Genomic DNA, 27,904 nt, shown 5'->3' on the forward strand with positions numbered 1-27,904 from the left:
CTCAAGGTGTGAAGTTATATTGCAAATTTCAGCATTGTCATTTTTAATGGTTCAGGTGTTGAGATGAAAGAGACTTTTGAACAGGCTCTTCAGTCAAGGCTCATATTGAATTTCGGCAAGAGATCATCCAAAGGCACGTGGAGGACTCCAATGTTGGTTTGATGAGACCAAAAAGGAGCTTTTTGTTCATCAGAAAGGACAATAATGTGTGTGTTTGTGATGGACACCACAACAAACCGACCATCACCACGATGAAAAGATTGTTGAATCATGTTGTGGAGATGCTTTACTGGAGCAGGCCCTGAACAACTTGTAAAAGTAGAGGTTAAAAGCAATCCAGCAACTTATTGGGAAATCCTGGAGGACAATCTAAGTCCATTTGTAAAAGAACCAACCTGACATTACCCAGAGTATTCAGTGAAAGCCACGCAGACATGGTATTAAGACCACAAGGTGAATGTTCCTGACTGACCAAGTCAAAGCCCAGAGCTCAGTCGAATAGAACATTTGTGGTTGAATCTATAAAGAACTGTTCAGATTTGATCCCTGTCAAACTGGAGTTTTCCAAAGATTGTGTTGTCCAGGTGTCTGATTGAGACATCTCCACACAGACTCAATTCTGTGATTGTGGCCAAAGGTGCATAAATGCTTATGTAGTCACTTATTTTATATTATAGATTTTTAATTAAGCGACATTACTTTGTATAAGTCTACCTTCACGTTAACATTAGAGTTATTTATTGTAAATGCTTTGTCAAAAAAGCCAAACAACTTGGACCACCTTTGAAAGAAAACACCAGGGACCACAGTGTAGGTTAGCAAATATATTTTAATATATAATATTTATATTCATTTTAGCACAATGACAAAATGGCATAATTTCAGTACAGTCTCATTTAAATCATGACAAAAAGCCACATCTTTATATTAGCTTGAATACCTCAGACCATGTTTTGTTGCAGTCACTGCAATATAAATCCTGAAGTACTTCTAGCCCCACCTTAGCAAAGGTTTCTAACAGCATTGAGCCCATGGCATCCAGCCGGGTTATGGTGTGAGCTGAATGTAAAAATAGAATGGATGTAATGACACTCATTGCATTGCTGAGCAACGTCACACCCTTAATACCCATTTTGTTTTATTGTCACTGGGACAAAGCTGGATTAGTTTATTATCTCAAACCATTCTGACTGTGTTCGACTGTGTGCACAATATCTAACAGGTGTAAATCCACATGACCACATTTAGCCATAAGTAACACGATGGACTTGTTTGACTCTGTGAAACAACCACACCTGTCACTTGCTACACCATTTGAGTACTACAGTATGCACTTTACAAAATAACAGACTAGCAGAAGATGAGAGAAAACATCCCACTGACTGACTCTCAAGGCAGTGACACACAAGGCAGATCTCAAAATTAATCACAGCAAGGTTACATAAATGGAAATGTTTTAATTTATAGCTGTTCTTCCAGCTAAGTCTGAAAGCTTCCCATCTGTACCCAATGAACACAACTGCCAATAATCAAGTTAGCAGCAGAAAATGAAGAATTTCAAATCAAAAATGCATTTTGGCAAAGCCTCTGTCACTACGTTAGTATTTCAAAGTCCATCCACCAACTAATTCATAGAGTAATGAAACATAATTAGACTTTTCAATTACTGTCTGACGCCGCTGCAAAAACTTCCTCACACCTACACACCCGTTCACGCTAACTCAAATTGTCCGATGCCTATAATATCTAAACCACACCACAAAGGAATGTTTTTAGTTAACCCTTCACCCACTGTGACAGATCACACCACTCTGGTTAAAATGATCACATGAAACACATCACTTCAACACAACCTCTATAGTCTGCTACCGCAAAACACAAACACCTCAGAAGAAGTTCTGATCTAGCCACAAACACCAATGTGACCGCCTGAAGTAAAGATTGTTCACCACAAACATCGTGAGAAGCTGCTAAATGTCGAGCATGTCATGATTTTCAAGCCCACACACCCCAGCAGTTTGCAACTGAATCCACTTGGCACTTTTATCTACGATGTGAAAGCTTGCTTTTTAACGCAAGAAATGTAAACTTTATTTGTCACAATGAAAAAAAAAAAACACACAGTTGTTGTTGCTGTGCAGCTCAACAGAAATGTGGTTATGTGCATGTGGTTAAAAAGCTTCCACAATATTGAGGAACATAAAAATCTTCCTGTGATGGTTGAAACCAAAAATAACTTACTGTTGCACAACTGCGTCTGAAGTGATTAACAAGACATTCAGCATTCTTAACGTTAACAGTAACCCTATTATCAACTGCATCTCACCATTGAACAGCATTCCTGTGCCACATTCAAAATAGTGCACTGCAACTAAACTTAGATGTGAACACACTTCCCAGAGTATGAGCCTATATATTTTGGTCTGCTCACACTCTTACATTTCATCTTTCACAGCTACAAACCCCAAAATTATTCCTCACTACTTTAACGCTACTCTACCCAGCACTCATGACATTGCCGCCTCAATCTATCACTTCACCCTTTATTCTTTAAACGAACAGCAAATAAAAGTATGGAGCCTCAAGTGTTTAATATTAACAGTAGATTAAAAAAATAAAATAAATAAAAATATCACAATTCAACCACATTAAGTTATTTTGTTTAAAAAAAATATTGAAATTCTGCTGTTCATAAGCTAACAAAATCAAAATCTGCTACACGATTTAGCAATTAGCTTGTATTAGCTAGAGCAAAACAGTGACAAATGTATTCTAACAGAACTACTTAAGCTCTATATAAACATGCACAGTAACTAACCTTTCAATTAGCTTCACCAGGCTGCACGTACTACCTACCTAGCTTGCTAAGAAGCTTGGTTGTCTAGCAGTGTTAGTTAGAACCTGGTGGCTAGGCCCACCACTACTAATAGCTGTAAATCTGGATAGCTATGTCGCATGTGTAGCTTTATTGAGATAAATTAAAAGTTACCGAGTGTGATTTCTCCATCTTTTTTGGAGCATCTACCACCAGATGGCTGAATAAGAATTACTTTGACATTACTCCGGCTAAAATGAGCTAAGTGGCTTTTGTGTTACACGTTTGTGCAAAAGATTATTTTGGTCAATTTATTCTTGTTACTATTTATTTTACAATTATGTATTTATTATTAATATTGAACACTTTGGGCTTCCGTAGACCGACTGCTCATTGATCTGATGATGGTTATAAGTTGCCTGTTTTTCCACATTGCGTATTTCTTTCAGTGAGCATAATCAGAAAATACCACTCTGGTAAAATATATATATATATTTTCCCAAATTAGTTTCATAAGACTGCAGTCCACAAATTACGAGTCAACATGTCATGAATTTGTACATGCACCTACCTAGCCATTTTAAGGCTCTCTCCTCTTTAAATTTCTTGTACTTTGTGCAACGTGCAAGTGACAACATGTCTCACACAAACAAAATGAAAGTTTTTTTGTGACCGCTTTCCTCTTTTGTCATGATTTGGAAACTCTCTGAATAAAATCATGTTACAAGCAGTGACCACAACACATCTGATCAAATACGACACAGTAAAACGTAATATGTCACATATCAGTAAATACAATTAAATGAGTATCACTTCTTTTTTTTTTTTTCTGTAAAAACTATCCCCCAAAGCTGAAACAACAAAACATAAAAGAAGAGAATAACATAAATTAGAAAGTATCGATGCATGGTATAAGCTAATAACAATGGTTTCATCCCCTTGATTTGTTTGAAATTAGTAAAACAAAATCGGGACATGTAAAAACAAGAATATATAGGCATTAAATAAATTAATCAATTTGAAAACAAACAAGTGATATATATTCAAAATACATATTTACAGCATAATAAAATGGGAAAAAAAAAACACACACAAAAAAACAAAACCAGTCTTCTCCATAAGCAAAAATGTTACTTGTTTGAATGTGAATTGACTGTTAACATTACATGCTGAATACCTTCACAAAATGCCTGCCTCTTCATCGGCACTCATGAATTGGTTATAATTATGTATTTACCACAAATACATGTGTATGTTAGTTGGCTTATACTTTTGCAGCATTTAATAAGTTGATATGTACTGGGTACATGAAAGAATCCAAATTTGACATCATTCGTGATGATATGTTAATATATTATGTGCCGATGGCTACTGAGGAAACAGCTAAGCAATGCCAGACATATAATCTGCCAGGTGATGAAGTCAGGTGGACTGTGCCACGTGTGAACAATCATGGGACTTGACTTCAGACGAGTAGGAAGGAAGAAGTGGGGGAAACAATACAAAACAAAAAGAAGGTGCAGCACAGCCACATTTTGATGATGACAGTGATTAACGTTACAAAGTGATTTAACGTAAGCTTTAACCAGGAGCATCTAGAACAACAGGCAGTTAGATTTTTGTCAAACTACTACTTGCAAACTACTCTAAAACTACCACACATTTGCTAACATGAGTCCATTGCCTACTGAAATTCTGAGAGAGAGAAAAAAAAATAATAATAAAAGTCACTTGGTCACATACATCAAAATTCACAAGCCGCTTTTCAAGAAGCACTTCAAATAAAAAGAAACAAACATAAATTTCCATGGCCCTAATCCTCCTTTGCTGATTTTTTATTATTATTATTATTATTTTTTTTTACAATAATGGACATGCATGCTGAGATCTGCAAAGAAAACTTTTGGTGTGTAAAATTACCAAAGCTCCTCACAGGAATTGGTAAGTGGCAATCCAACATTCATGGCCAGTAATTGCATCCATTTTAACACTGGGAAAGACCATCACCCACAGATCATAGCAGTTAGTACATCTGCCTCCCCTTGCCTGATAGAATGCTCTTGGTTTGGCTTTGTGATAGATGCAGTGGTCCCACGCTGTGGTTAATAGGCTAAAGTTGTGGGAGGGCAGCCACCGCTTCACTTGGGGTCTGGCCTAGCGCAGGCTGGTCTGGACACTCAGGAAAAACCTCAACACTGTTATATATAAACCATCTGAAAAGATCAGTGCATACACCAGGATACATTTTATGATCAAGTGCCTCTTACACTATGCACATCTTGCAGTTGAATTTGAATTAACCAATTCCTTACTGGCTGATGCTGTGGCGAACTATAGTTTGGCACATTAGCACGCTAGCATTTTCAAATCTTTGCTAAACACCAATTGAAATCTCGGGATCGTGGGAATGGTTTTAAGGAATATAATCCAACACAAAGGATGAACAAAACTTTAATCCTCATGAGATCCTAGATAATCCTAAATAAAAGAGAAAAGTAAGGCTACCTTGTTAAAATCCATCCAGAGTGAGTGTATCAAAATTTCATGGTAGTCTGTTTAATAGTTGCTTTATTTAAACAACGATGAATCAAAAGAAGAAAATCCACTAATATCTTCATGATTCATCCTCTGGGGACCACGAATGTGTGCACCAGTTTCCAGTCAATCAACTTGGTATTTGTTGATACATTTCAGTCAGGAAACGACTGGTGGACCGCCCTGTGGAACGCTCAAACTTTAACAATAAAACAGATTCAGTTCAGTTAACTTTTATATAATAGTGTTAAAGTATTTAAGGGTGAGCTGTTTCTTTAAACGTATTATGAAAAGCTCGATCAAGCCTTTATTAACTGGATGTATAATGCAAACATGTCCAGTGTAGGTAGACCTCGCCATAAAATCGCACTGATTAAAGGACTATCGAATGTTAAGACTTTGCTTCCAAAAGAGCAGAATGTGAGTTGAACAGTATAGTTGGTCTAGTTGTTTATTTCCCCCAGTTTCAAACAATGAATATTGGGTAACAAGCACTTATTTATTTCCTGAAACTGCACACTTTTTTTTTAAGTGCCACTCCATCCAGCATCATGCAAACTGAATACAAGAGTATCAGGAACTTGGCAAACACCCTGACACAATTAAAGAGCTCAGTTCTTTAGATTAAGTGATTTTTGGGAGGATATGTTACAGTGCAGAGTTTTCCTACAGACATAAATGCATAGGATACAAATCGGTCCAACACTACAATACACGTCGAGCAATACGAAAAGAAAAAAACTGATCCCAAAAACTGCGATCTAAATAAAAGTCTTGGTCATTGGCACTGGGGTCGGAGGGGAGAGTGGCGGCAAGGGGAAACGTAGCAGGGAGGTAGCGGAGCTGGGCTGAATAACTAGTCATACGCTGACAAATTTTTATGCTGTTGCCTCGTTTCTTTTGATCCTACAGCTTCGAGGGCAACAAAGACGGGTGCAGAAACAGACCACAGACATTGTGTACACACCAACACTGAAGTCCTTAGCAAATTTCAGAATAAAAGCGCCGCTGCTCTCTTTAAAAAGCGAGAGCTGTTTTGATTGACTTGGCGTGTGCCCGCTTCACATGAAACCTCTCACAGTTCTAAAAACTTTTCGGGGTGAACGCAAAGTCTGCTAAGGCTTCATCGCGGGGAAAAAAGATACACAGTGTTCAAAAGAGCAGTTATTATAAGTTTAGTTTCAACAGTCTTGCTAGCTATTGTGTTGGTGCATGGCAGGAATGGCATAGTCAGAGGGTTAGGAGCTGCTGTGTGCATTAGAGATCAGTGTCACTTTATGTACTATTTGTTAAGCACATGTTTTAGTATCACATGCCATATGTTCTCTTTCTCATGTTTTCAACCATCCTGCACCATTTGATCAGAGGCTTTTTTTCATTCAAAGAGTAATCACATACTGGTCAGTTATTTTCTGCGCAACAATTGAAATGGCAAAAAAAATAAATTAAAAAAATCAAAAAAGTGTAACTTTCATATTGTTATATATCATGCAACATTTTCGCACAGTAAATATCATAGCCAATATAATCTCAAAATATATTTTTTGATTTTCTAATATAGCCCAAACTTTGCATTTGTAATCAGTTTGTTTACAGCGAGATGCAGAATTGTTTCGGATTAGACAAAATTAGGGTGAAAGTCTTTAGTTGCATAACCAGACACTACAAAACTGCATGTGCAGTGGAGATTTGCTGCCCGAGCCAACGTCCTCGCAACGGAACATAAAAATGCAGGTCAATATATTATTTCTACTACATTTTTCTTGTAATATATTATTTGTATATTTACATCTCGGCAGCTCGTACTCATACTAAAGACTTTCACGCTAACTGGCACCCCTGATGAAAAGAAAGTCTAAGGACAGGGAACTTCCGTAAGTAAATAACTGCTATAGCTAAATATTTTCTCTAAATATCTCTTGCTGTGACTATGAGCTAAAGGCAAATATTGGCTTTTCCTGCGAAAATCTATTTTAAATATCTTCCTCTAAAATATATGACTTTTTTTTTTTATCCTCTAGAAACATGATATAATTATCTATGTCAGAGTAAAGAGAATGTATGTGGAATCTCTAGCTGAAGAATAGAGACTGTCTTGTTTGACTTAAAATTTTAAATAGAAAGACTTCATGGTAAAGGGTCACTTTTAATGAACTATGAAAATGAACAGCTAGACATCTGAGCAAACTTTTTTTTGCTTTTCTTTTCTTTTTTTTTTTTTTTGCTTTATATCTGAGAGTCTGATGAGAAGATTAATACCGCACTCATGTCTGCAGTTGGTTAAGTTAGCTTAGCTTATCATTAGAGAAAAACTGGTGGACTGTCAGTCCAGACTCTGTCAACAATATCCACCTTCCAGCATCCCATTTAATCAATTTGTAAGAAAAAACAGAGCACAACATTTTGTTTAATGTCTGTACAACAAATATGAACTACCGTCTGCGCTGGGTTAGTTTAACTTAGCTCACTATGAGGGTAAAACAGCTAGCAACAAAATCCACCTATACCAGCATATCATTTATTTAATGAAGCTATTGTCAGGCTAGCTGTTTCCCCGTCCATGCTAAAGCTAACTATTCTGCTCACATTACAAACATGCCAAGTATTGTCTTTTCCAGTGCAATTTTAAATATTGACAACTGAAATATATATATATATATATATTTTAGATTTTATCTTTACACAAAGTAAAATAATTATCATGTCAGAGTCCTGTCCTTTAAGTTTGAAATGGAAACGGAATGTGTTTACAGTATTTAGCTTTCTTTCTAGAAAGTTTGATCAGAAGATTGTTAGATGCATTTGGTTATGTTTGCTTAGCCAATGACAAAGGGAAAACTGCTAGCATAAATCTGCAAAAAAAAAATAAAAATCCACCTACCACCTCATTATATATGCTAAAGCTAAACGTCTGCTGAGGAACAGACATGACTTTGCTCTAGAAACAGGTTATAACAGCTAGCTTGATTGGATAGACACAAAATCCTCCTAGCATCTTATTTATTTCATCTGCACGAAATATCAGGAGCAACAAATGAGGCTATAGCCAGGCTAGCTGTTACCCCTGTCTAAGCTAAAGCTAACCCTCTGAGGGCAGACATCAGTGCGGCTTCAAAACTAATTCTTTCACATAACTAACATACCTGAACAATTACGCAGCAACACACGAAAGCGCTATCAGCTATGAAGCAAAATTTTTAATTAGTTTAAATTTTCTACTGTGTTAGCTGTGTTTTGTTTTTAAATGTGTTGTTGATCATGTAAACTATGTATTTTAGATTCATAGTTTTAGTTTAATAGTTTTTATATTTTGGCTATATTGCACATTCAAAATAGGTGAATGAAACAGAAGGACATTTAAGCACTGCTGAATTATGTTAGTCGTAGTAATGTATCACTATACAGGACATACAATGCATCAGAATTACTATTAGGGTTACTTGTCAGAATTTCTTAAAAAATAAGTTTGCCATTTCATTTTATTATTTAACTTGGAGGTGGGGTTTGTAATGTCTGCCTCCCTCCTCGTTGGTGGATGTAGTTTTCAATGAACCAACCTTGACTGACATGCACACACACACAAACAGACGGTTGCATAAACACAGTATCACAGTAACAATCATTATCAACTGACCCACTCAGAATCGAGGTGGCGCTCTCTCTCCTCACCGCACTCTACAGATTTCTTCTTGCAATGTCTATTTGTCTTCCCATCTCCTCTGACTTTGGGAACAGGCTGCGTCGCTACGGTCTGATTGGTTGCTTTGAGGGTGTTGGCCTTCGTGGTACTGCATCACGGGCATGTGGGGCTGCGGGGAGGAAGGTTGTGGGTGCACGTTTGTGAGAGGGGTGCGGTGGAGGAGGGATGGGATGATAGGAGTGCCAGGAGTGAAGAAATCAAGGTGCAAAGATCAGGGCTGGGGATCGTCTCACACTTTTTTAGGCGGAGGGGCCAGCTTGATGATCTCATCTTCAGACGGCTGGCGGATGATGTCTTTTTTTTTTCCCCAGTGTTGGAAAAAGAGAGTGAACAAAGAAAAACACAGAGAGATATATCATAAAAAACTGTACTTTCAAAGTCACCAATGACTGTTTCTGAAAATACATGAAACCTCCATGGCGTCACCCACAGGCTTCCTGAAGAGCAGTTTTGAAGCTCAGTGTGGTGTTTCCAGTCATTGCCATCTTGGCAGTACCTGACTCCTCCTAACTTTGGCAACAGAAAGGCAGCAGGCAGAGAAGGTAACCAGGCAGTTTTTTCTTTTGCCACTAGAGGGCAGAACTTGACCAGCTTTGGTGTGTAACTTATTTTAGTGAACTGATACATAAATCTAACCTTACCCGAACACTAGTGAAAACATCCTAATACGACAATCCTGCACTAAATCTTAGCTGCATGAAGCAAGTTTAAGCGCTATTCCTTAAATTGTGTTTTCATATTGGAGTACTTTGTATGTAGTATGACTTGCTTTGTGTTGCTAGTCAGTGAGCTAGGCTAAGTAACAAAAACACTTTTTAATTCAATGAAGTTTAACAGCACCAAAACTGCATCCTCCAAAATGATCATATAGTTGGACTGCCACCTTTCTGACACTGCTTCACTAGTGTACCTAAGGTTTTGCCAGGTGAGTGTATGTCTACGTTTATATGTTAAGCCTATAGGGTGTATATTACCTTTGTATTTCTTGGCTGAGGGGATGCGTGTGAGCTTGGTGTCGATCTCGTCATCCTCAGAAATCTTCAGCACGGTTGTGCGGTACTCGATCACCCTCGTCAGCAGGTCCGGTCGCCGCGAAATCTCAAAGATGTGCTCGATGTACGAAAGGTTATCTGCGAGTCAGAGGGTTTGTTCATTAAAAAGGCCTTAAGCTATCACTTCATGCCACATCAGAGGTGGTAATGCTAAAGATTAAGCTGTATGATTTAATTTGTGTCCCTCACCCTGGGCCAGCTTGTCGTTCTTCTCCAGGTAGCTGAACCACTCCTTGGAGGAGGTGATGTTGTTGCTCTGGTCTTCAGGGATGTCCTCCTTGCAGGCAGACTTAAGCTGCTCCAAGTCCTCGTTGGTGATGTTTTCAGACAGGTCGCTGAGCAGAGAGCTGTACTCCGCCATGGTCTGGTCAGAGGCAAAGAGAGGAGAAATGGAAGACGGTTAGACGGAAGGCATAAAAAAAAAAAAAGGATCACTTACACTTACAAAGATGTCAAAGCCAGGTAGCAGAAAATGCATGTAGGAAAAAGAAGAGGAACAGTGTCTGCGATTATCCTGATGTTTTTAAACTGCACAGTTTGCCGCAGCCCACCTACTTCCCAGACTCCACAATGGAAAACAGTTAGGAAATCTTAGCTAATGACAATAGCATACCACCAGAGTGGGATGGGAGAGCACAAAAACACTGAGGCCGATCCCTTTGAAAGCTCATTTGTTAGCAGGTTTTGTATTTTTAAGCATACGGCTTAAAGAGGTGATTGATTGAAGAGACGAAAACCCTGCGACATCAAACACTGGCTTGAACCTTAATTCTTAAAGTCCCAAAGAGCAGATCCATTCACTCTGGGAAGAATCTTGAATTTCTGCTTCCACTTAAAAAAAAAAGACTGGCTATATATACTCTATTGTATTTATGTGTATTATTTTTTTCCGCAATTTCAATTACAACACCAACAATACTATACAACCACTGTAAAAATTAGCATGTATCAATCCCAAAAATGGATACTGTACTATGGAAATCAATGGGCATAGGTCTGAGGGGCTCACAGACACAGTAGGGAAGTTGAACCCTTCATTTGATAAAATTTGTAAATGTTCAGGAAAAAAACAGAATAACGTCGCTGTGATTTTTTTAACCCTGAACTATCCAGATAGGTCAGCAAGTACCTTCAAGCTGGACTTTGACTGCCAGAATAATGTACCAAGAAGTGAAAACATCTTTAGCTGACAGTTATGAGTTGCTTTTCATTGAATGAACTCCAGCTCTGTTGTGGTTCTCTGTCTCCACCTAGTGAAATGACTGAAGAAGGCCATTTCTGAGCTAAAATCACACAAGCAGGTCTTATTTATTCTGTGCTTGTCACATCATTCCACACAATCATTTCACAATCAATTAAATTCATTAAGACCACAGAGCCTTAACAAGGCCATATAACTCAAACAGAGAGAGAGACTCAGATTTTAAATCTGGGAAAAAGAGACCACAAATTCCGAATACAGGGAGTTCTGTTTAATATCCAGGGATACTCCTGTATATCTAGTGCATATTAGTTAGCATAGATTTTATTGATCCTGTAGACACTATCTCCAACTATCAAACACTTCGTAGTTAGATACACCAGTTTGAATAATGGATTTTAAAAGGAATTGCTGAATTATTTCAGCTTCAACTTTTTGTAAGAAAACGTTCAGGCCCCATTTTCAGATGGTTGCAGTGGTCAAAAGGCCACAGGAATTAAGGAATGGGTGTTGTTAGGATTGTGGGGTTGAGGTTATCCTCACAAAGATATTTATCTGTGTGTGAGTGAGAGAAAGAGTGTTTGTGCTTTGGCATGAGAGTCGCTGTTCAAGAAGCAGACAGCCAGTGAGGGAACAAAAACACAGAGAAAAACAGGCAGAGTGATTCAGACATGTTGGGAAGCCGTCTGCGTTCAGCTGTGCCAGTTCAGAAGAAGCAAAAGAAAAAACATCTTGAGACACAAATGCATATTGTAGCTCAAAGCTTGGTTATTAACATATTTGAGTCAAGCTATTTACATGAACTTCCATATATGGATGATTACATTGCTGTAGATACACTGATCAGGATGTTTCTTAGACATGTGGCACCCACCTAGACCAGACCAGCCACCCCCTCCCCATAGCAATGACACTCCTTGATGGCAGCACACAAAAATGCTTTAGGAACAACTCAAAAAAACATGAAGAAACAGCACAAGGTGTTGGCCTGGCCTCCAAATTCACTAGATCCCAAACTGATCAAGTATTTGTGGGATGATCCACAGAGGCCCCTCCCCTCAACCCATAGGACCCAAAGGCCCCCACTAACAACATTCTGTTGCCAGACACCATAGGACACCCTCAGAAGGCCCATGTCCATTCTCTGATGAGTCACAAGGGAGATATGTGATCCCTTTGTTGATGATTACTGTTCAAATATATTGTGAAACTAAAATTGATGTCTGTAGCTGTTGCTTTGGAATATTGTAAATGTATGTATATATTTTATTTTATTTTTCTCAGCTATACATTTATATTGTTTACCTTGTGTGGTATGTGTAATTATTACTGTTTTTACTGTATTACCTTTTAACTACTGGCTGCAGGTACAAAAATACATTTCATTGGGCATTGTACTATGTATGGGCATGTGACCTTATCTCATCAGACAGAACAAATCTTTGGGTTGTGTTGCCATCTAGTGGTTACTAGTGATATTGCTACTTGAGTTTAACAGCAAAAACGCATTGCTGATTTCAGTGTCAACAAAATCCAGCTAAACTGATGTTAATTTACCTTTTGTTCGCAGAGATTTGATAAGAGCCCTACTCCTTTACATCTGTATACTAATTTGCAAGTTGGCAGAGTTACAAGTCTAAAGTCTGAGTCTAAAACTCAAAGCTGTTCAGTTCACACTGATATTTGATAAAAAAACGAACACAATTTATTCTGTGAAAACAGCAATTTTAGTACATTGTGGCTTCAAAAACTGGATTAAATTTAAAAGGATTAAATGAGTGGTAGGAGACTCTTTTTCTCAAACGGTTTCAGCTCTATGGCAAAACATAAAAATGTAATGTATATATAAATAGTCTTACTTCTTGTAATCACATATGCAAATAAAATCTGATAACAGCCCCAAATTAATCAGTAATTGAAGCGCACAGCTAATATAACCCGTGTCAATGTATAAGATTTCTTTAGTTATAATAAGTATTTAATGACATGGTGTATACATTCCTTCCTGCTCTGCTAAGTCTGGAGGCGGAAGTCTTATGAAACCCAGACATAAAAGGGACGACACATAGTAGTGCAGCCAGTGTTTTTAACATTATGAACCAATCAAATGGTCCCCTCAGGATTTCCACAGTTTCCTGGTGAGACTTCCCCAGCCTTTACCGAGTCTAATGAGGCAGCAGATGAGCTTAGAGATGATTAAGGTCACTTAAAAACAGCTGCATTTCAGCTGGGATTGGATCCAGTGTCTTGCTCAGTGACAGTTACAGCAGGACTGCATCCCTTCCATCGAGCCCTGTTTAAGCTTCCTATGCCGTTCCTGTTATATCTGTCACACACAGCAGCCTCAGCCCTCCCAGTCCCTGGCATCCATGCAGCTGGCAAGAGGCTGCCTTGCCTCTCTGTGCAGTGCATCATGGGCACTGGCACGAAGCTCTGTCTGCCTCTGATCCTTTCAGTCTCATCACAGATAAACACGCTGTACAGAGGGCCCAGAGGAGCTCTGTGACTGGCGGTGTGACCTATATAACTAAGCTGCGGTTACCCGCTGCAACCGCCAGGGGGCCCCAATTCGCTGTCGAGCATGTAGAGGCAGCCAGAGCAGCTCACTGTGCAGCAGTATTCTCTTCACTTAATCGCTTAAGCCTTTTTCACAAGGGCATATGGATAGGAGTTGATGCTTTACAGACGAGCAGCAGAAACTGAGACGTGCATTCATTCAAAAAAAATTTGACAGAAAAAAAAAATCCCTTCCAGCTAATAAGTGGCGACTAAGTGAAACAATGTACTGACAAAGAGTGAGTACAAATCAGCATATGATGTGCGGGACGATGCGGAACACCAGAGCAGATAGGACGCCTAACGTGATTGTCCCAGACGCTGATTTAAGGTCATATTTGTTTCTGTGTTCTCTAATGGCTAATGGTGGCATTTGGTTTGGTTTGTCTGCACCACGATCTCAGCCTCGGGGCGAGAGCACAGTGATGACAGGGCGCTTTTACTTTGGATGTGTGTGTGTTTGAGAGAGAGAGAGAGAAAGGGAGAGCAAGGGTGTGTGTGTGTTATTTCAGTCTTAAATGTCACATTCATCTCTTCTCCTACCAGAGCAACTTTCTCAATCAACATAAAGCTCTGAGTGGGACAGAGCAGGGACATGCACCTTAACCCCAATGAATGCAACAAGGGTCTGAATGCTGTGTGTGTGTGTGTATGTGTGTGTCTCTTGTCTCTGCAAGTGTCTGTGACCGCAAACTGCGTGTGCACATTTGCATGTATGTCCATGTGCTCAAGCGAATATGTGCTTGTACGCTTCGACTCATGAGCGTGTGAATTGCGTCTATCACGGAGGGAGGCTGGCTGAAAGAATGAATGCGTATGAATGTGTGTGTGTGTGTGTGTGTGTGTGTCTGGATGTGTGTGTGTGTTCATTCCCGAGCCTCCTCTCTCGACCCAGGTCTCCCTGCCTGCTCTCTGTTTTGCACCACAATGGACTGGCGCTGCTTTTGTGTACTTTTAAAGAAGAAAGAGGGAGAAGAAAAAAAACGACAATGGATGGAGTGGCTACATTTAGTGTTTCTGTCCCACCACCTCCTTCATGTTGCTCCCTCTCCAAACCCTTAACTCTTTGTCAACTGTCAGCTAAAGATGTTTTTATTGAAAATATGCAATTTTGGCCACGCTTTAAAGTAAAATAATCTATTTATCTTACTGTTGTCGTTGTTTATAACTTTTACTTCCCTAAATTGCTCGTTTCTTTTGCTTCAGCTCTGACTCACTCTAAATTTAGTTACTGTTTCTTTCAAATATGGAAGTTCATTTGTGCCACTTGTGAAAGAACATCTTTTTGCAAAATGTGTCTGATTTGATGCCCGTCTATACATTTTTTTTAAAAAAATACTCACTAAAAGTAGAGTGAAATCTAATTTTACTCTACTGTTTTTGCATTATAGATTTGTTCCTTTAATTACAATGAAAACAAATTCACAGAACTGATTGAAGAGTTGTAAAAACTCAATTTGTTGATATTTAACAAGCAAGAAAAAAAGAAACAAAAAGAAACAAACACTGACTTGTTAGGAATTATGTTTGCAGGAGATAATTCTATTTTTTTTTTTTGACACAAACAAGCTTCCATACACAACACAGCTTCTTCCCATTACACAATTGTAAAAGGGATAAAGGGATATTGTTCACTTATTGTATGGTCACTGTACTTTGGGACTATGAGGACGCTGCAGAAATCTGCACAAGGCTTTATGAAACACTGAAATGCATTTTAAGTATTTGTCAGGAGATCCCATCCAGTAGCCCATCCATGTGTTCTCACACATCTTATTGTAGGATGAGTTAAACATATCTAAGTTAAGTACTTGTTTGATTGCAGTTCATAAGTGTTTGCATGATTGAGACTCACTAATGTCTGACAATAATCAGAAATAAATATCATAATTGACAAAAGCAACTTAATTGCATGATCTGTTATGACAAAATAAGTGATTATAGAGAGGGGCTGAACACCAAATATAAGTTCATCTGCTGCAACTGACAAGTACCTGACAATTTCTTTAAAATGTCTGCATCAAGATGTGAAAGTCTGTAAAAACCAATGCAATCACAGGCTTAGAAGACAGAAATGAAGATGCATTTTAAAATGATTTGCAACATTGCAGTCGTGCTCTAAGGAAAAGAGCCCGTGAAATCGCCCCTACTTCCCTCCTCCCTCTCTCCCTCCCTCCCGGGTCTCTCTGGGACGAGCCTGACACTGCTTCCATACATAGAGACCCACTGTGCTTCACATTCTCATGAACACAAACATGCTTTTGTCCGCTCGATCCTCTGTCTCTGCTGCCTTGGTGTGTGCGTCTGTGTGAGTGTGTGAGCGAGCGGGAGAAAGAGTTGTCACTGAAGTTGTACTGACAGTCAAATAGCTCATTCACTGCATACCATTTCGTTATAGATAACCGTTCAAGAGGCGTGAACTATGCTTACAATAACTTTAAACAGGTACCTGGCACTAAAGCAGATGTTGTTTTGAGTTGTCTTAATGTCCCATTAATGTTGCATGTGTTGATGGTGAGTTTGAAACTTCTACTTCTGACTGATCTTAAGGATTCCAGTAAGCTTAGCAAAGTGTGGGCATACAGGTAAATACAGGGTTATGCTCCCCCTGGTGTCTGGCTGCAGTATAGGTCATAAGCTCCACCCCTTCCATGTTGGTGGATGGGACTTGGGCCAAACTAACTTCAAAAAATAAAGTCTGGCTCCAAACTTGCAAGATGTTGCGGCCTGTATAACCAGGAAAATAGCGCCAGTTTGGCCAATGCTAGAACGAGGGGACACATTGTCCATATTTATATACAGTCAATGATTTGTATATCTAAAGATTTTGGGAATTAGTAGCTGAAATTTGGATAAAAGCCTCGAAACACCAGTCCAGACATTAAAGAACTACTGGCAACAAACACTGACTAAGACATTGCCTCAGTTCTAAAAAGTTGCACTTGGACACACCATAAAGAACAGCTAACAGAAACCTAGTACATATGTTCTGCAACTGTGTGAGAGGTAATAACTCCTTACACCAGCAGGTGGCAATAGTCTGAATTTATAATTTTAAAACAGGAAGGGAATCTTGGAATTTAGGAAGAGCTGCAAACTGTCATACAGAGCTGGCCTCTCCTAAATCATGCTGATCAGTTGGTCTAGACTCTATTCATTCTGGATGATCGAGTCTTTGACAGGGGTCCGACTAGTGGCCACAGTGCAGGACACACCACCAAAAACGGAGTCACAGACGTTTGTCCACTTCCTGACACTGGCAAACGGCCAGTGAGCCCTTAGAGACTGACATCAGCTGAGCTTAGCTTAGCTTAGTTTAGCAAGGCCTGTAAACAATGGGAAACGGCTAGACTGGCACTTTGCACAGCTGCAGGAATCTGCCCATGAGCACCTTGCCAAGTCGCTGCACTAACTTCCCCTGTCTGCAGTCTTTATGTTAAGCCATGCTAACCACTTCCTGGTTCTATTTTGTTTTGGGGTTTTTTAGCATAGAAACACAAATATATATATATATATATTTTTGCATCTAAGTCTGTACAAGAAAGCAAACTCTATCTATCTCTAAAAACTATTATAGTCTGGTACTATTCAGCAGACAGGACTTCAGAGGATCCAGTAGAGATGATTAGGTTTAGCATGTGTGCAGTCATCCAATATATTATGCAAAGGAAACACTACAGCTCAGTCCTATCCAAAGAGACATACACTTGCAGAGGCAAAACTAAATCATTCAGCTGAATTCTGCTTGACTTTCAAAAACTACTTATGGGTGTCGATTTGCAAGTCCTATTGCTGCTGCTCAACCCTGAAGAAAGAGAAGACACACTCCTATTTTAAGCTACAAAGAAAGTCTAAGCAGTTGGGCTTTGTGAGGCACTTCATTTTAATAAAGATAAAACAAGTTTATGGTGTATTTTGGCACAGAAACAACACCACCACTCCTTTCCCAGTGTTTACAGCTTGGATTATTTATTTGCACTGATTCACTATTTTTGCCGTTAACACGCCTCCATAGATCTCAGTGTAAATGGAGGCCAAATAGTCTTCTTCCACTCCATGACTAAACTGTCGACCCCCAACCCCCACCTCCTATAGTCTGCTGCTTTACATTGTTCAGTCAGACCATTATCCACGCAGACACGACCCAATGCTTCTCCTTCTACTGCTACGTTTCTCTCCTTTCTGCCTCATTATCTTTCTCTGTATCTTTTTTTTCTCCTACATCCATCTGATTGCAAGTGGTTTAATAAATGTGCAACGTGGAGCTGACACGGCAGCAGTCCATATCCACATCTTCTATTAAATACACGAATGCAGTCCCGGGGCAGTGTGTGCACAGATGAGGATAATGTCAGGAACAAATGGAGAAGACCTTGGTCTGAAAGCCGTGAGTGCCGAGTCACTCAACAGATCTTTATTTTCCAGTAGACGCCTCATATTTCACTCCTGTCAGCTGAGAACTCCTCTTTGTTGAGGACGCGCACACACACACACACACGCGCGCGCAGGCAGAAACATATGTACACACACATATACTATGTGTACCACAACCACCAAAACTCCATTCACCCTCCACACCAATGATGTTGCCATGGAGACCAGGCCTGGCTTTGCCTTTAGGCCTGGAGACTGTTACCTAGCGACAGGGCAGAGACAACCCTCACCCCCCCACCTTTACCTCATCTCGCGCCCTCCCTGCTTCTTTCAAAATAAAAGCCCCCACAGTAGGATGACTGACCCACACAAAAACAGCAATTGTTTACAATTTATTTGGAGTCACGAACAATACAGAAACACTTCATTTAATCATTTAGAGCACCTCCATACACACGCACACACACACACAAAAGAGGGAGCACAAAGAGGCAACAGGAGGATGCTGATCTCCTCACTGTGACATCGTGATCATATCATATGATCAATAGACATGCTCCCACCGACCGACTGTCTCTTCTTTTCTCCTTTTATCAAAGACACATTCACAAACACACTTTCTCCCTCAAACACACACACACACACACACACACACAGTGCCAGCCAACTGTGCTGGACTTCAGCTGGAGACAAGCCTTCAGATTTTACCATGGCAACCAAACCGGCAGGAAAGCAGTTAAAAAATCTCTCTGACAGAGATCTGGAATGAGAAGCTACTGTTTTCCCTACTGTATATCCAAACTGCAGCTCAGCTCGTGTCTCCCTCGAACGGTTCCGTATTTATTGCTGTTAGCGTTCATCCAGTGTTAGCCGTATGAATTCACAGTTTATTGCCACGTGGTCTCTATTGAAACAACTGATGGAAAATAGTGGAAACACATCTATCCAGAACAAAAATACGCCGCACCCTTACTCAAATTATGCTTTAGCCATCAAACGTTCTTCTTGGTGACGTGCCTTTGCCAGGAAGGTGGATGAGGCTGGCGAGAAGCGAGGCGGCGGCTCACACGTGTAAATGATTTGGGTAGTTACATTTAAAGCTGCTTTACAACTACATCACGCACTTTGTAATGTTGATTTGAAAAGTGCTATACAAATAAAGATTATTACTATTATAGTAATTAATTACTTACTATAATAGTAAGTAATAGTAAGTAATTATTTTTCTTATTTCCGACATCAATATCTTCCAAATCCCAAAGAAAAAATTCTGAATAGCTTATTTTGTTCAATTAACAGGTCGAAAAGTGGACAAGACGGGTTGATTTTACAAATTAAACACGATACATGTAGGCTACCTTTGTTAGAACCGAACTGGGTTAGCTGTTTTCAGTATTTAAGCTAATGTAAGCTAAGCTAAGCTAACTGGCTTTAGCTTCATAAAAGTGGTGTCAATCTTTTCAACAAACCCTTAGCAAGCAAAGATGTTTATTATAATTATTATTATTTTTATTTAGCTCAAAATCGATTTCAACACATAAGGCCACCTCTGGTAAGTAATGTTAGCAATTCTCAACATTTAGGACCACATCTCCCATAAATCCTTTCCCCCCATCAATCTTGCTGCCTTCAGTTCATGTCAAGTTTACCATGTCCATATGAAGTGGGGTCTGCACGCTGAAGCTGGACAGTTCTGTTGAGTTTTAGAGTTCATGAGATGTGACGTTTTCAGAACTGGATGGCACGATTATATATTTTAATTTAGATTTATAGAGTTTCTCTTTCATGATATATCTGAGGAAAATGTTTTCATTGACAATTTTCCCTTTACATTCTCTGCATTAAGCTACCTTATCGTTAGCTTGCTGTTAGCCTCGTTGGCTTCTAGATGGCATGTTGTAACCACAGGCCCCATTCAAAGGTACCAAACGTTGATAGTCATTCCCTCTTTTAGCGCCTTCTTCCCGGTTTGTACTCAACAGCAACACACCAAACAGTAATCATAGCACGGAGGCCAACCTTGTCTGTAATATACTCCAAAATAAACATGATATTAAACACAACGCCGCGTCTCACCCTATTAATTCTCCCTCTCTCTGTCTGCACCTATCCTGTTCCTTCATGTTTTACTCAGGGAGAAAGAGCAGCTAGTCTCTATCTTGTTCAATAAATCGCTCATTAAATATAACCTGACCTTTCAGAACCTCCCCTCATCTCTTTCACTCTCTCAGTATATATTTATATATATTTTTGTTTTCACTCAGATGGACCGAGAGGCAGAGAGTGGGAGTCCCGCCCACTCTCCATCTTTAAAATGAACGGCTTCACAAAAATCTGCTTGACTCTCCATGCAAGGCAGTGCCTATTCTAAAACAACAACGCTTTTATTCCAAAAACAATTACATAATTTCCTGAAGTGATCTTTCTCTAATTTGGGCAATGCTTCCTGAAAGCTCACCACAGTTTCTATTTCTTTTCTTTTATCTTTCACTCTCAATCTGTCATTCTCAGAGCAGTAAATCATCTCCCTCTCTTGCAGGAGCAGCAGGACATGAGGGAGCAGAGAGTAGGAGGCAGAGGAGCTCACAGTTGCAGGTCGAAACAAATGTCCGCCTCCAAAACCCTTACCTCTCAGGTCACAAGTCTCTCCCACCCAGCAGCGGATATGAATTTGCATCTCCAAGTGTGGCCCTAATTGCCTTTTCTTTCAAGCATCTCACTTCAACCCACGTGCTTTGCTGTTTTTCTTTTTAACATATTTATGCTCAGTTATTGCAAAACCCTGAAAAATATTTCTCAGCAAATGAATGAGCCTAAAATGGCTGTCAAGAGACTTTATAGCAGTTTCTAGTGTTAATTTTAGTTTAGACTTATGCACACATTTGTCCCTCATCCCTATGGTGCTATTGGCCTGCTGCCTAATGCAGCACAACCTTATGTATAGGAGTCTTGACATGCATTACCGACAATAAGTCCACACAGTTCACAAGTACATTTAGTGCATTTGTCACATTTATCTACACTGTAATGTGGTAGCGTTGGGCTGCATGACTTTTTAGCATACTTTAACTGAATTAAACTGAATTATGTTCTACTGATTCATGTTAAATCAATAAGTATCAACTTTTATAACTTAAGAGCGCATCTAGATGTGAAAGTATATGAGAAAGGTGCAGCAAAACAGTGAGGACAACACTGAGTTGAAAGCAGTCGCTAGCCCTCACTTTTCAGACTTTAAGGCAGACAACGCTCCCGACAATATTTGTAATGCAAAATGCTGACCAAGGCAACACATCTGAGGAATCAATAGGTCATACACATAAACCTGAATAAAGGCCAAATAAAAGCTTAGAAGTGTTAGATCCTCTGCGCCAGCTATAGCTAATGCTAGCAGCCCAGCTAATGCCAGCACCAAAGAAGTTGAACATTCCTTAGATGCAACTTTCTAGCGAGGAATCAACGTCATCAACGCTTTCAAGTAAGTAATTAACTATCTGAATATGGTTTTGTTGAAGATGACTAAAGCCATTTATACCCAATGTTAGCTAAGCAACCACTCCGTGCCTGGAAGCTAACTGCCTTCCCCCGCACACACATTTTTTTGAGTCGGAAAGTTGGCCTGGAATAAATCCGTTGGGAACGTATGCTCCGGCGAAGATCTGTTGAGCCAATCAAATTGTTTGGGCGGGCTTTATGCAGTGATGGACAGAAGAGTAACAAAAGCAAATAGGCTATCATTTTATCTACTATACACTTAATATTATCTTCCATTGCTGAATTTCATTTGAAGAGAGTAGTTCTGGATTATGTAAGGAAACATGGTAGCTTTTCTGTTTCTAACAGCACTGTTTTAGTCAATGTCATCGCTGGCTAGCTATAATTAAAAAATTTTAAAAATTAAAAAGTGTCATGTCATTGTAATTCAAACAGATGCGTAAATACCTGCAGTAAAACTCCACCAAAGTAAGAACCTTTGTTGGCGTTTATGCTACTTGAGACGGATGTTCTCTATTTAAACATACACAAACCCAAAAGTCAAGGTGTTGTTCATATGACAGATAGTCTTGCTAGAACCTGAAGTCACTCAGAATGTGAGATCAAACAATGAAAACTAAACACACTACATGTAAACCACTGCAGTATCTGCCTGCCTCTCAACTAACAATTGGCCGTTTATCAGTGCTCAATGCCACAGGCGCTAAAGTGAGCTAGCCTGCCTCCCCGCAGGTTTCTTGTCCAATATCAAACAACAAACAGATGCCCCCTGCAGACTGCAATCGAGGAGGAGGAAATGCTGGTCAGCCACTGCAGGGATTGACTGGCCCACACACACCACATCATCGTGTTGCAGCTTTATCCACCGCTGCTACAGCGCAGCATCCGACTGGGCTACAGAATGACGGCAAGCTGTTAGCATGCAGCTGTGCCTCCTTTTTCATTCTTATTGGGCTAGTTATGATCCTCTGTGTGCACTTATTTTGGAAGCGTAACAGTGTGTTGAAAAGCTGTGGATTATGCCAGCAGTAGTGAAGAATGCCACCAACAAAGCAAACTGGTTGACTATGTTGAGATGATGGACAACCTTTATTAGAGTTCAGATGGGTTAGGTTGTGTATTTTTTAAGTTTTGTTTGGATTCCTGATAACAATTCTTCTCAAACTTACAGTTCCACATATAATTACTGAGCAGTTACAATAGCAGAAAAGGATTTACTTTGCTAGAGCTTGTAAAGCTTTAAACACTCAACGTTTAAGGAGGTTTTTTGAATCTTAGGTATACCTGAAATGAAGGTGTATATGGGTGTTAGGGTTAGGGTTAGGTATCTCAAATTTGCATTTAAGCTAACACTCGTTTTTATACTCATGGTTAATCTAGTAATGTACTATGAATGCCAGTAAATATCATTGTTTTGCTGACACGGTTTCTAATAATGCCTCAAAATATGATACGGGTTCAGTAATGGCCATACTATGATTTATTCATAGCAGCTTTCAGCTAAGTTTAGTCCATTAATGCTCTTAGTAAGTTTATTTTCTACTGACAGCAAATGTGTCATTTTTAAGTGAGGTGGATTTTAAGATGACATTTACGCTGCTCGTACAGCATGTCGTTTCTCACGGCCTAGCGTAGCACTGCCATCTGGTACATGCATTCACGCACACATAGACACCCAGTCAAATTAAAATACGATCCTGGCGTTGAAAGGTCAAACACAGTGTTCCTGAGGTTGTGCCATCCGCCCCCTCTGTGCATCCACATCGTTCTCAACCACTGCTGCTTCTTTCTCCTTTTCCTCGGCTCAGTCACAGAATCGCCACTCTGCCAATGCTTTTCACTTTAATTCTTGTTTCTTCAGCCTCCTTGTGCTTTTCATGGCACACACACGATGGGCTTTTAAGGCTCCATCATTGCAGTAACATCTTGCTGCTGGGAAACATTGGAATTGATTTCTGACCATTAATCTTACTTTGATGTCTCTCTTGCTGGGAACATTGCCTATGTGCTCCCACCAAATAAAGCACCTTGTGTAACACCCTCACTTTTGTGTTTTCCCTTGTTCAAATGCTTCGCTTGCCTGTTTTCTACGTCGTCCTCTTTCTTCCTTTCGTCCGACTGTATCTCTCATGTCCTGTTTGCATGCTTTGGAGCAGATTCCCTGCACTTTGCCACAGGATTAACCCGTGTCAGGTCAGTCACGTTCCCTCATCCACACCAAAGGCTTGGACAGTTAAGAGAGGGATATGGCGCACAGAATTATGGGATGAGAAAGGGAAAAACTGCGATACGGAGGCACAGTCATTTTCCTTACAGACGGTCTCGTGTCCAATGAGGCAGCGAGCACTGCCAGCACTTATCAGTTCAAAAGCCCTGAGCGAGAGAGTGGGAGAAAGGGAGGGAGAGAGACGGAGGAAAGGAGGAAGCGCTAATCTGGGGAGAAGCAGCGAAGCGCCAGAGAATATAGGCCACTGGCCCATTTTTCATTGAGGAGAAAAGAAGATTTGCAGTGTGCAAAAATAGTGCAGTTGATTCAGATATCCTCAGCTTCAGTCATATTTTCTAACGGTTCTTTTCTTTCTAATTTGATTTGTCCTCTGTTAATTCTCTCGAAGTGTTTCATCCGCCATCAGTAGCATGTCATTTTTAAGGCTGATCTCCCATTTCAAGAAAGGAAACTCACATGCTAGATGTCTGTAGAATAGTTGGAGAATTTGATAGATTAGCATGGTGGGAAATAGCTGTGGAATGCAAGAAAACAACAAGCCAAGTGTTTGTTGGTCATCGCTTGTTGGTGTTGGGCCATAGGTTAGCGTCTATGCGCCTAGGTTTTCTGGTGTGCCCTGCACCGTTGGCACTAGCTAGACCCCCGTCACCTCCTTCAATTCAGCACGTTTGTAGCTCTTTCTAGCTTCCTAGCCCCCAGCTAATACTAGCTCTTCTGGCTCTAGTATTTGCGGTGTGTTCAGGTGCAACATTTTGGACCAGACACAAGGTAACATGAGGTGATGCTACAATCGTCCTTCAATGCCGCTAGTTCTTTGATGTCTCTTTGTTGTCCCAGTACCTTAAGAATCTAAAGTTGTGCTAGCAGCTGTGAGGCTAAACTTGAGGACAGCCATGCTTTGAGGTAGCCAATGCTAGCTTGACAGCACTAGGCACAAATGTGGATCTTGTGCTGGCAGTATAGAGGAAAAGCCAAGGTTCACAAAGTTACCATGGGAATTATGAATGTCTGTACGAAGTAACACCTCAGTCCTGACCAATGCGGGGAACCAACCAATGCATAAATGAGGTATTGTGCTAGCGTGGCTGTTGATATTCTGTATTTTCACTGAAAAGCTGGAAAATGGAATTTATCTTTATCTTTAAGCTCCATTGTTGCAAGAATGGAAACATACGTATTATTCCGCACATAAAATTACTACCCAATAAATACACTATTTACTCCTGTTGGAGACAAGTTTGCTGAAACCTACAGTGCCCAGGAAATCTCACCTTTACTTTAAAGCAAATACTGACTGTGTGTGACCTTAAATATGTTAATTTTCAGCTGCTATTATAGGACAGCAGAGTGAGTGAGAAACTTTCAACTTTTAGTTGAACATTGACAAAATATCCTTAAAGGGAGTTGAAAGTAATGGAAGTCTTGAACACCTCTGTGCTAATCGGCCAGCTACATCTGAGTATAAGTTAGTTTTTGCCAAGACAAATATAGCATAATGTCAGCCTTGTGCTTTTGATCCTCGTCGGTTTCTGTTACTACGCAACTGGTCTCTACTCTCAGTCAATAATAATGATTTTTTTTTTAGGCGCTGTGAAAAAGCCAGCATAGAATTTATACAAAACGAAGGAAATTACATTTAATCTAAGGAAGTCTTCAAACAATACAGTCTTTGATTAAACTGGGTTGGTCTATCAAACCTTCAAATAATCCCTCGGTCTGAATGAAACATGATCGGAAGCTAAATGTGAAGTTGATTTAAGCTTTGTGTTTCCTGAAGAGGGCTGATGGTTAAACCCGCTGGATTGCAGTCGGACCTGTTCGTTTTACAATAGTAGCAGGATTTGGATTTACTATAGATAGTCCGGGTTGGAGTTTGTTGAAGTATAAAGGGTTAGTTCACCCAAATTAGAAAGGAAGAATTATCTGGTGATGTCAAGATGTTTGGTTTTTATTCATCTAGACAGTGAGATATTTATAGCATGGCTTTATCTGGCATCCAAATATAACTGAGTTGAATGAAAAGGAAATTTTAGGTTTAAAATTTGAACCATAATGAGAATTTTTTCACAAATTATTCCCCGCTTACGTTGGATAATCACTTCAAACTGTTGTCAGTGGAACATGTTTCTACTGGAAACACAGCAAAACGTGGGTGAAGTAATCCTTTAAGCTCCCAGCTGCCATCACAGAAATAATCTGATTTTATTCTAATTGTTTCACTAAATAATGAGGCTGATTTACTGTTGCACTTGTGGCACCCATAAGGGCACACTTATGAATTAACAGCATCCGACCAAGAATCTTTACTTACTTCATTTATTTCTACACTTAAACAACCTTTGTCTATAAACCGTGTGCACATACGCATTTGCAACTGTGCATATTTATGTGTTTGCATGTATTATTACACCTCCTTCTTATTTTCTCTGCGCTACACAAGAACAGCAGCGGGAAGGAGTTTGTGTGGGCAGAGCCAACAATCAGTCGTCCCAAAAGGCACACAAACACAAAAACACACAACCCAAACGCACACGTACTGTGGGCACCGTGTGGATGTGTCCTGCATACAGATACTTCTCAGTTTTTAGCAAAAGCTTGCGTGAAGCCAGAGGGCAAAGGTCACCGAAAAGGAAAGAAAGGAAGACTTTCAGCAAATAAACCGAAGCGTTTTGCCACGTGAACAGTGGAATTCATTCAAAAACAGAGTACGTTCAAGAATGGAAAGGGTTATGAAATAGGCTGAGCACATGTTCATTCATTAGTAACACCTTTCTTAAACAGCCACATACGACATGTATCACATAGGAAATGCATGGCCTGCACAGCATCGCCGCACTCTTTTGAGCAAACTTAATACATACTAATGAGCCTCTTAGCATCTTCACTTGTCTTTCCTCCAAGCAAAATAAGAATAACATGGGACTGGATCTAAAATTAACATGAAAACACAACAGAGGTGTCCAGAGATGCACCAGTTAATACGTCTGAAGGGCTACGTCGAATGAGAAAACAAGATATTTCAAAGAGCTCCAGACAACCTGCGCACCGTGGAGACTTGGCTGCAGCTGACCGGCAAGAGGCTTTGCTTCCTGCCGTCGCCATGGACACACTTCCTGGCCCCTGGGTTTAGGGCAGCGGAAAAAACAGCAGCCGCCAAGGGAGAGAGACAGACCGAAAAGAAGAGAGAGAGAGAGAGAGAAGGGATGTCAGGAGGAAAGGGGGGGCAGCAGCTGGACTCTCCATCGGAATTAAAACCGGAGCTAATCCCTTCAGCTTTGTTCAACGCGACTCCTCGTCTCAGTGCTTTATGCGTAGGGACAATTTTAAGGCAGTGGTTCTTGTTTGTCAAAGAATGCTTGCGGGAACAAGTTTAGGAAGCACTTTAGAATTTGGCTTTGTTAACACCCTCTCACTTGATTTATCATTTAGAATTTCATCAGGCTTTATGGGATGAGTAGGCTGCAGATACGCCTTAATTTCAAACACACAGAGCCTTTACAGTCCTTTTTATTGCAGTAAAGGCTGTAAATACATCAACAGCCTCCATAAAGGCAGCATAGTCTATATGACACTCAATAAACTGTATGTATGAATAGCTGTATGAATATGAACAGCTGTATGTGGAAGCATGAGTGCGAGAGACATAGAAAGAAACCGAGGCAAGAGTGAGACAGAGTGTCACTGGAGCTGCCCTTTCCTTAATCTACATTCTAAATGGCAAGCGCTTCATTGTGGCTGCAGGAAAAGACCAGATGGTCATAAAAACAGAGAGAGAGAGAGAGCGAGAGAGAGAGAGAGAGAGAGAGAGATATCCAGATGCGGCGTGTAGAGATGCATGCAGATGATGTGGAGGAGATGAAGCCAAAGAGCATTTCCAGAGCGTGACTTACTGAGCATCCATAAACACCCACACGTCCTCGGGATTTCCTCCAATCAAGACAAACCTCAC

The 27,904-nt window shown here is 40.0% G+C and overlaps 1 protein-coding gene across 2 annotated transcripts in view; it reads right to left on the minus strand.

Annotated features, from left to right (window-relative positions):
• Positions 1 to 17: 17 nt before the first annotated feature.
• pea15 (proliferation and apoptosis adaptor protein 15) overlaps positions 18 to 27,904 on the minus strand; it is a gene marked incomplete at its 5' end in the record, with an annotated part of 49,658 nt that continues 21,771 nt past the window's right edge. The window contains 3 exons of one of the 2 annotated variants that reach the window (XM_084552740.1): positions 18 to 9,344; positions 10,025 to 10,180; positions 10,292 to 10,466. In XM_084552740.1, coding sequence (XP_084408866.1) covers positions 9,280 to 9,344; positions 10,025 to 10,180; positions 10,292 to 10,463 — 393 coding nt within the window. In that variant the 3' untranslated portion in view covers positions 18 to 9,279. Of the gene's footprint in view, positions 9,345 to 10,024; positions 10,181 to 10,291; positions 10,467 to 27,904 lie in introns of those variants that run through there. The other variant, XM_084552741.1, reaches the window with a different exon arrangement.

Source organism: Chelon labrosus (assembly GCF_963514085.1).
Source record: "Chelon labrosus genome assembly, chromosome: 1".
Lineage (NCBI taxonomy): Eukaryota > Metazoa > Chordata > Actinopteri > Mugiliformes > Mugilidae > Chelon > Chelon labrosus.